Source organism: Acanthamoeba castellanii (assembly GCF_000313135.1).
Source record: "Acanthamoeba castellanii str. Neff unplaced genomic scaffold scf7180000084576, whole genome shotgun sequence".
NCBI classification, from domain to species: Eukaryota; Discosea; order Longamoebia; family Acanthamoebidae; genus Acanthamoeba; species Acanthamoeba castellanii.
This window is the reverse complement of record NW_004457486.1, coordinates 68019-76585: the sequence shown is the minus strand read 5'-3', so window position 1 is coordinate 76585 and position 8567 is coordinate 68019. Positions and strand designations below refer to the sequence as shown.

The 8567-nt window shown below is 58.9% G+C and overlaps 6 protein-coding genes across 6 annotated transcripts in view; 3 read left to right on the top strand and 3 right to left on the bottom strand.

The window, feature by feature from the left end:
• Nucleotides 1–1019, top strand: part of ACA1_045090 (ADPribosylation factor subfamily protein) — a gene marked incomplete at both ends in the record, with an annotated part of 2056 nt that extends 1037 nt beyond the window's left edge. Inside the window, 5 exons of the mRNA XM_004340478.1 lie at nt 178–286; nt 356–407; nt 513–614; nt 735–824; nt 930–1019. Of these exons, the coding sequence (XP_004340526.1) occupies nt 178–286; nt 356–407; nt 513–614; nt 735–824; nt 930–1019 (443 nt within the window). The remainder of the gene's footprint in view (nt 1–177; nt 287–355; nt 408–512; nt 615–734; nt 825–929) is intronic.
• Nucleotides 1020–1145: 126 nt separating this feature from the next.
• On the bottom strand, nt 1146–2758 carry ACA1_045080 (thioredoxin, putative; the record flags this gene model as incomplete). Its single annotated transcript, XM_004340477.1, has 6 exons — nt 1146–1269; nt 1365–1457; nt 1568–2142; nt 2242–2301; nt 2366–2649; nt 2725–2758. 6 exons carry the CDS (start codon nt 2756–2758, stop codon nt 1146–1148), a joined length of 1170 nt encoding a protein of 389 aa, XP_004340525.1.
• A 165-nt stretch (nt 2759–2923) lies between these two features.
• ACA1_045070 (uncharacterized protein) lies at nt 2924–3749 on the top strand (the record flags this gene model as incomplete). Its single annotated transcript, XM_004340476.1, has 3 exons — nt 2924–3084; nt 3183–3319; nt 3421–3749. 3 exons carry the CDS (start codon nt 2924–2926, stop codon nt 3747–3749), a joined length of 627 nt encoding a protein of 208 aa, XP_004340524.1.
• Nucleotides 3750–3891: 142 nt separating this feature from the next.
• On the bottom strand, nt 3892–6189 carry ACA1_045060 (MYND finger domain containing protein; the record flags this gene model as incomplete). The annotated part of the gene is made up of 9 exons (XM_004340475.1): nt 3892–4112; nt 4205–4360; nt 4505–4684; nt 4759–5032; nt 5178–5244; nt 5317–5412; nt 5528–5612; nt 5703–5839; nt 5939–6189. The coding sequence occupies 9 exons, from the start codon at nt 6187–6189 to the stop codon at nt 3892–3894; spliced, it is 1467 nt and encodes a 488-aa protein (XP_004340523.1).
• A 170-nt stretch (nt 6190–6359) lies between these two features.
• On the bottom strand, nt 6360–6643 carry ACA1_045050 (uncharacterized protein; the record flags this gene model as incomplete). The annotated part of the gene is made up of 2 exons (XM_004340474.1): nt 6360–6523; nt 6604–6643. 2 exons carry the CDS (start codon nt 6641–6643, stop codon nt 6360–6362), a joined length of 204 nt encoding a protein of 67 aa, XP_004340522.1.
• Nucleotides 6644–6899: 256 nt separating this feature from the next.
• Nucleotides 6900–8567, top strand: part of ACA1_044940 (BTB/POZ domain containing protein) — a gene marked incomplete at both ends in the record, with an annotated part of 4202 nt that continues 2534 nt past the window's right edge. Inside the window, 6 exons of the mRNA XM_004340473.1 lie at nt 6900–7020; nt 7116–7244; nt 7323–7436; nt 7554–7765; nt 7954–8023; nt 8400–8549. Coding sequence (XP_004340521.1) covers nt 6900–7020; nt 7116–7244; nt 7323–7436; nt 7554–7765; nt 7954–8023; nt 8400–8549 — 796 coding nt within the window. The remainder of the gene's footprint in view (nt 7021–7115; nt 7245–7322; nt 7437–7553; nt 7766–7953; nt 8024–8399; nt 8550–8567) is intronic.

Below are 8567 nucleotides of genomic sequence, written 5' to 3'. Positions count from 1 at the left end.
TGTCGTTGGTCGTGTCGTTGGTCGTGTCGTTGGTCGTGTCGTTGGTCGTGTCGTTGGTCGTGTCGTTGGTCGTGTCGTGTCGTTGGTCGTGTCGTGTCGTTGGTCGTGTCGTCGTGTGACGGCCTATTTCTTGGTAGATGTGCTGATGGCACTGGTTGGTGCTCCGTACCAACACAGGCAAGACGACCATGCTCTACGCTCTGGAGACGGAGCCGAAGCCGACCATGCCCTGCATCGGATTCAATGTCGAGCACGCCGCCAAGGGCAAGCTGTCGCTTACCTGCTGGTACGAATGTTGTTACCTACTTCTTTACCGATCGATACTTGTGCGTGCCTCGCTCACCGCTCTCATTAGGGACGTGGGCGGCCCAGACAAGATTCGCCCACTCTGGCGCCACTACTTTCAGGTGAGCCGAGCCTCTTGGCAATGAAGTTCAACTGCGTCCACACACGCATGTGACGCTGCACACGGGCAAAGTGAGAGTGACAGCTTTCTCTTCATCTGCTCGCAGGGGATTGACGCCATCATCTGGGTTGTTGACCTCAACGACCGAGAACGAATGAGCGAGACTGCCCACGAACTCTTCAAGTTTATGAGCGAGGACCAACTCAGGGTACGCTCCACTCGTCGAGCCCTCTCTCTCACACACACACCCTTCCTCCTCTTCTTCCTCAAGGAGAGATCTAACTGGCAACTCATCTCACAACGTGTATGCGGCTCCACTCTGGGCCAGGGCCTGCCACTGCTGCTCTACGGCAACAAGATCGACCTGCCTCGCGCTCTCTCCATTGCCGAGGCCACAGAACAGATGGACTTGCATCAGGTTGCCCCTCTCCCTCTGGCTCTCTCTCTCTCTCATGACACTACCGCTCACAGCACCCATGATGACTCTTCTTCTTCATCATCGTCACGATGGCCATCACCACAGATCAGAGGGCGCAAGTGGCACTTCCAGCCATGCTGCGCCATCACCCAAGTGGGACTCTATGAGGGTCTCAGCTGGCTCGCCTCCACTTGAACAACGCACCACTACCACCACCAGAGCATCAACGAGACCCCCCCTGAGCTGGCAAGCGTAAAGCAAGAATAGATGATGTACCATTTCGAGAACCTTCAAGCAGCGAACCACCAATCGACACCACGACTACTTCTTGTGCAGAATGAGGTTGGCGTTGGGCACGAGGTCGAGCTCGGCCAGCGTGCGGTCAAGGTCAGCTGCGCCAAAGATCTTGCGTGGGTAGGGCGTCATCAGATCGAAGCCCGCACTCCTGCACCTCCCCCCCCAGAGAGTGAAGTTAGTGCGTGTGCTGCGTGTCATACGTCGGGTGTCGTGTGTCGAGTTTCGTGCAAGGCAGCGGTGTACCCGTCGGTTCGGTGCCTGGCAATGAAGTCGTGCACAGCCAGCAGTCTGTCTCCACCGTTAAATTCGTGCTTGAGCGTGGAGCCGTCCGTGAGCCTGCCGCACAGAGAAAGCACAGCACGGCCAAGGCTCAATCACGGCTCTTTTGTTGTGCAGCGCACGTGTGGCGTGTGTGTGTGTGCGGCGTGTGCGGCGTGTGCGTGTACCTGATGGCCAGCGTGGTCTTGGGACCACTCGCAGCAGCGGTGGCGACAGGCTGTGCGGAAGGAGCCGAGGTCGTGTTGGGCTCCTCCTCACCTCCACCACCGCTGCCTCTCTCCTCTTCGGGGGTATCCGCGAGCGACCGGTTCTGGAGCACCCAGTCCACGACGCTCTCGAGCTCGGTCGTGCCCGTGGCCTGGATGCCCGCCAGCGCGGCCCCGCGCGAGAAGCCCAGGCCCATCACCGACTGCACCACCGCCTCCGCGTCGCCAGTCCGTTGCGCGCCTCTACCCCCACCGCGGCTCACCGCAGGCGCCGCAGTGGTTGCGCCGCCATCGCCATCGCCGCCGCCGCCCAGGCGGTAGCCCGAGCCTCCGCCGCCAAAGCCGTCGCTGCCGCCGCCGCCACCGCCGCCAGAGAGGGTCGAGGTGGCGCCGTGGCGCTTGATGAGGTCCTGCAGCCGGTTGGGATCGGCGCCGCGCAGCTCGTCCACCTTGCGGCCGCCCTGGTAGAAGTGGAAGGTGGGCATGGCCGTCACCCCGCACTCCTGCGCCACATCGGGTACCCGGTCCACGTCCACCTGCGTTCGCGATCGCCGATGGTCAGATGTGCACACGCACATATACGACCGCACACGCACACACCGCACACGCACACGGTGAAGTACTGGGAGCGGTACCTCGAGGAAGCGGACGTTGGGGTAGGTGGTGCTGAACTCGGCGTAGAGCGGAGCCATTCTCTAGATAGCACGACACACGTCATGAGCAAAGACACACGCACGCGCCACACACACAACACAGTACCTGGCACGGCCCGCACCAGGTGGCGGAGAAGTCAACTACGACGAGGCCCCGCGGGTGGGCGCTGAGCTCGGCCTTGAACTCCTGCTTGCTGCCGATCACCTTCACCCGGCCGTGCCCGCCGCCACCCCCACGACCGCCGCGGCCACCACCGCCCAGCCCGCCCAGCCCGCCCAGCAGCGCCCCCAGGTCGAAGGGGAACCCGCCACCACCGCCACCACCACCGCCACCAGGAGGTCCCGAGGGAGGTCCGTGACCACCTCCTGCGCCAGGAGGTCCCTCACCACCTGCACCAAGAAGATGAAAGCATCAGCATCGAGATTGCAACATCCAGTGCGGTGTAGCCATAGATGAAGGGGCACCTTTCAGATCATTCAGGCTCCGTACGTTCGACATGTGGCGTGTGTTGCTTGTTTGTTTTGATGCACTCTATTCGCTCTACACGGATCTCCCCGCTTCGCCTTTCCCTGAGCCTCTGCCACGTCAGCCTCCACCTGCCATTTATTCTGTTATTATTATTTATTGATTATTATTTATTGTTTATTCGTTGATTTGGCTGAGATGGCGTCAAGGAAGGATCGCCCACGCGGCGCCCCGACAGATGGGGCCGCTGCGGCGGCAGCACCAGCTGCTGACGAGGCAGGTGGGGTGTGGCGCTACGTGCGACCCACTACGCTTGCCAAGCTGGTCGTCTGGGCCATCCTGCAGGTCATCTTCTACAGGTAGGCCCCACCCCCTGCCCTGCCTTCGTGTGCCATGACCTGGGCCAAACAAATAACCACCCACCACTCCATGTACTCCATTCATCTGCCTGTGACAGGCTCGAGTTTGGGCTGGTGTTCTTCATCGCGAGCTGCTTCTACTGGGTGTGGGACAGCATGTCGTCGTCTGCTGCAACCGACGGCGAGCGGGTCAGCGCCTACTCGGTGTTCAATCGCGGCGTCAGCGCTCTTCCAGGTTCGCTCCCACACCACCAGCGCGCGCGTGCCTGTGGGTGTGCGTGTGCGGTGGTGCTGAGTGCCGTGTGTCGTGTGCGGTGGCAACGACATCTACAACAGGGACGCTGAACGCCAACGAGTTCGACAACATGATGCGCGGTGGCTTCGCGCCGCCGCCGGGTGGTGAAGAAGAGAAGCGGCCGGCAGTTGGTGGAGTGGACGACAACGACGAAGAAGACCAGGCGATCCAGCGCGCCGCCATGGCCAGCCTCAAGCACCGGAAGGCGACGACCGAGCAGCAGAAGACGAAGGCGAAGAAGCCGCCCACCACCACCACCAAGGCCCGCACCTACGCATCTTCGTCTTCTTCTTCATCCGTGGCGGCCCCAAAGCCGCTGGTCTTCGACTCTGACCTGCAGGCCCTCATGCGAAGTGTGGCCAAGCCTTAGGCACGCCCAAGAGCCAATAGAATGTACAGCAACCAGTGCGTGTCGTGTCGTGCGGTGCGGTGCGTGTGTGCGGTGCGGTGCGTCGTGTGCGTGTCGTGCGATTTGAGGATAGGAAGTGTGTGTTTGTTGGTAGTGGCGGTGGTTAGTGTGCTCCGCTCTCGCCCTCCATGGTCATGAAGAGGAGGCCCTCGGGGTGGTCGGTGGTGGCCGGCAGCCACAGGGCATTCCCGAACTGGGTCGGCACGGTGCGCACGCCGGGCATCTGCTTGAGCCGCGCCACCTTCTGTCGGTGCTTGATCTCCCGCATGCGCTCCAGGAACGGCCGATGACCCTCCACCTCCACCCGCATCCGGCTCACCTCCTCTGTATCGTCGCACACGCACACATGAGCGCGTGTGTCGTGTTGTTGGTCGTGTGCGTGTGCGATGGTGCGTGTGCGTGTGCGTGAGACGAACCTGCGGGAATGGTGGCGAGCTGCTGGATGCTGCCCTCCTGCTGCATCATGATCTGCTGGAGCATCTGCATCAGGCCGAGATTCTGCTGCCCGGTCCCGCTCGTAAGGGCGTCCCGCTCGCTCTTGCAGACGTTTCGCACCTGCTCGTCAAAAATTCCTGCGACGCGCACACAAGAGTGTCAACACTTAGTCATGTGTGTGTTGTGCGTGCGTGTGGGTCGTGTGTGTGGGTCGTGTGTGTGGGTCGTGTGTGTGTCGTGTGTGTGTCGTGTGCGTGCGTGCGTGCGTGCGTGGTGTGTACCTTCGTTGACCAGCGTGACGGCGGCAAAGTTGCATGTCTGCATGAGGAGCTGGGCGTTCACGGGGTTGGAGGCGACGCGTGCTTGCGCGGCCAGCGGGAGTGCCTCCTTGATGATCTTCTTGAGCAGCGCCACGTTGCCCGTGGCGAAGTAGTTGGCCCACATGTGGTCCACCGCCTCCGCTGTATTGTGCGGCTCCGTATGTTAGTTGCCCACGTGTGTGCCGTGCGTGTCGTGCGTGTGGTGTGGTGCGTACGTGAGTGAAGCGGCTCGTGCAGCGGACGGGCTACGAAGTCGGGGATGGTCAGCGAGAGCATGGACTGCGCTTCGAGCTGGTCTACGGCGGAGGAGAGCAGTGCGAGCACGGGCTGGTAGCACGCCCGGCTGGCGGGCGTGTCGGCGTAGCGAAGGAACGTGAGGAATGCCGAGCGGAACCAGCCGTCCTGGGCCAGCTCCGTCGCGCACTGGTCGACCCACGATCGCAGGGTCTCCTCCGACTGCTTGCTGAACACCAGGCAGAAAAAGGCCACCTGCAGACAACAAAACCAAAAATATATAAATATATAAATGTAAATAAATAACAAATGAAATAATTACAAATATAAATAAATAAAACAAAAACAAAGGTGGGGGAGGGGCAAAAACCGCGACGGGAGAACTGCCCCAGAATTGTACGGAGGCCAGGCGACGAAGCAGGGACAAGACGTTCGAGGCATCATTCGTCTTGTAGAATTCTTTGTACCTGTGTGATCGCGCAATCTAGGGTCACGACGTGAAGAGAGGGTTGTGTGTGTGTGTCGTGCGTCTGTGGTACCAGATAGTGTCTTCAATGAGCTGCTGCATCTCCTGCGGCTCCAGCCCTTCCCAGATGTCATCCACAGAGTCAGGCTTCGGGCCGCCACGCAAGTGTCTGCCACGCATCATGGTATTGTATCAGCCACAACCGGTGGTGGAGAGCATCAAATCGTCGCATGTGAAGAGCAGCCCCGAAGATGCCGCGAACGCGCACACGTGTCTGTACGTACAGTTCAAACTGTTCATCGTTCTTCTTGAGCAGAGCCTTCACATTGGCGTACTCGGCACTTGTCAGCCGCAAGTTCTGCGCCCAAGCTAAACAGTGACGTTTCCCCATAACACACGCGTGGAGGGCGGCAAGGTGGTGAGCATAGGCCACAACAACTGCGAGAGAGAGAGAGATACCGGGCAGTGGCTCGGGCGGCGGTGTCTTCTTCGGGGCCGCTGCAGAGTCCGAAGAGCTGCACTCGGGCTTGTGGCGACCCCAGTCCTGCCGCTGGCAGTCGCGGGAGCAGTAATACACCTTGTGGCAGCGTCCGCAGCTGATGCGTGCAGGTTGCCAATGGTGGTAAGACATCACAATCACGATGGCATCATACAGCATCAAGCATCTGAGATTCCACGAAATTTGAAAATGGTACCGGACGAGGGCGCGGTCCCCCGATTCAGTCTTTCCACACGACTTGCACACCTTGACCTGTTGTTTGGGTGTTGGTGTTGGTGCAGCCGAAATCGCGGGCGATGATCTTTGGCGCTCCGTTGTTGGTGTGCTTTTGCGATTGAACCACCAGACGTAGCCCGCGGCAGCGATCGCCACACCCGCCATGAGGGCCACTCCCTCGCCCACCGACATCCCCGTCACTCCACCGCCCCGTGCCTGCCCTCCCTCCATCTGATGTCTGCTGCCAGGCGTGTTTTGATGCAAATACAATTCGCAATAAAAAAACAATAAATAACGGTGTGGTTGTTGACGTCAACAACGCAAGGCACGGTTGGGTTGATGGCAGGTGGCACTTGAGTTGAGGTTCATTGTTGTATGTACATGGCGATGAGGGATAGCGCTTATTGCTTGGTGGTGCCGGAGCCGCCTTCGCCGGTGCGATGCAGTTCTCGAATGCCGTGGGCGAGAGCTTCTGGATTCACGCCCGCCTCGCAGAGCGCGACCAGCAGACCCAACGTTTCCTTGTCGAGCCCGGTGTTGAGCATGCGCGACACTTCGTGCAACGCTGCGAGTGGTCTCCAATAAGGAAGCAATCTCTCTACAAGATTACAAGAGGAAAGCAAAATTGGAGAGAAATTGGCGCACCATCGAGCGTTTCTCGCGCTTGCGTCGGTTTCGCGTTCATGTGTGCGTGAATGGATGCGAAGGATCTCAAAGCTGGCGTGATGGGATTTGTGTGTTCCCGCCTTTTTGTATTTCTTTACCCTTTCTTTTTTCTTTTTTTATTATTCTTCTTATTCTTCTTCAGAATTCTTTGACATTTGTTTCGCACAAGCAACCACCTCCTTCGTCTGCATCTTCCAACTTGTGCTTCGGGACGTCAAGCACCTTTGGCAAACGAACGAGCTGAGAGCTGAGAGAAGTAAGCAGAGGTTGAGGTGATGGGTGACGAGGTACGCCAGGTCCTGCACCGAGTGCTCACGGCCAATCAGGCCACCGGGCCGCTGACAGAGGCAGGCGAGGGCGACCTCCTCACCAGCCTCCGCGCCCTCAACAAACTCTGTGCCAACACCAAAGGCACACACATTACGACTTTTATTACTTTTATTATCTATTTATCTATTTATTTATTACTAATTAATATACTGTGTCCACAGGCTGGCAGGCGGACGCAGTAATCAAGGCCGAGGCGCTGTCGGTGCTCTCCGCAGCCGTGCTCAGCCCGCGCTACAGCGCCGAGGTTCGAGCCCACGCCGCAGGCGTCGTCGGACTCGTTGTGAACCACGGTACACTCGCTCTCGTGTTTTGTTACGTTGCACTCTTTTCATGTGGTGTGTATTTCTATTTCTTCTCGCTTTCTACAGATAAACGGACGACGTTGGGCGAGCAGCTGGCCGAGTGCCTGGTGGCGATGGTAGCCAGCGACCACCGCCTGGCACAGAAGAAGGCCCTCAAGGCCATCCATCACTCGCAATACGGTACCGCCAGCCTCGAATTGACTCCAAGTTTGTGCCGCGTGACGTGTGTGTGTGTGTGTGCCGTGTGTGTCGCGCGTGCCGCGTGTGTCGTGTTATTAAGGCACGCACTACACACAGCCAGCCTGCAGAACAGGAACCTGCTGGTGGACAAGGGCGTCATCGAGGCGCTGGCGCGGTTCATCGGCAACACGCCCTTCCTGGCGACGAATTGGATGCGGTTTCGCTGGGCGTGCGGTGCGCTCGGCCACGGTTTCACGCACAACGTCGAATACCTCCACCGCATTGCCGCGTGCGACAACCTCCTCCACACCGTGGTCGAGCTTCTGAAGGTGCCGCCACAACTTAGGCTGTTATGTGTAACCAACCATGTGCGATTCACTCAACAAAGCCTTCGCATGTTGGCGATCTCGTGTGTGTCGTGTGTGTCGTGTGCTGTCGTGTGTGTCGTGTGTGTCGTGTGTGTCGTGTGTGTCGTGTGTGTCGTGTGTGCGTGTGCTGTGTGCGTCGTGTTGGGCAGGTGCGCTCGCCCAATTACGGCTATGCCAAGTGCAGCGTGTCTCTGTACTTTCAAGAACTCGCACGTTCAGGTGCGGATCCAGCTGTAATTAGGCTCGTCTTGGTGCTGCGGCTGACGCACGACTCGACTCCCAACACACGGCACAGGCGAAGGAGCGCTGGTGATGGTGGAACACAAGCTGCCGCACGCCATCACGACATTCATCAATTCTGCGCTCCAGTCGCTCTTCAGCTCGAGGTTCCAGTTCACTGCACTCATGAACCTCTTTAAACAAGGTCTCTCCAGCTTAGCATGAACCACCTTTTGACCTTTTGCTGATGTGTGCCGTGTGTGCCGTGTGTGCCGTGTGTGTTTGCTGCTGTGTTGTGTGTTGTGTGTTGTGTGTCGTGTGTCGTGTGTCTGTGTGTCGTGTGTCGTGCTGTGTGCTGTGGTGCGAAAGCGCGCAGATGTCGCACTACATACGCTGATACACGAGCAAAGCCTGGCCACGGCGTGGAGGTACCTGCTCTACCATGCCAAGCACAGCCCGGCTAAGAAAGAGCGGGTCGCCATGCTGAAGCTCTACGTGGAAGCCATCGTAGCCCAGCGCAGCAAGGGTACAGTCACATGCTATG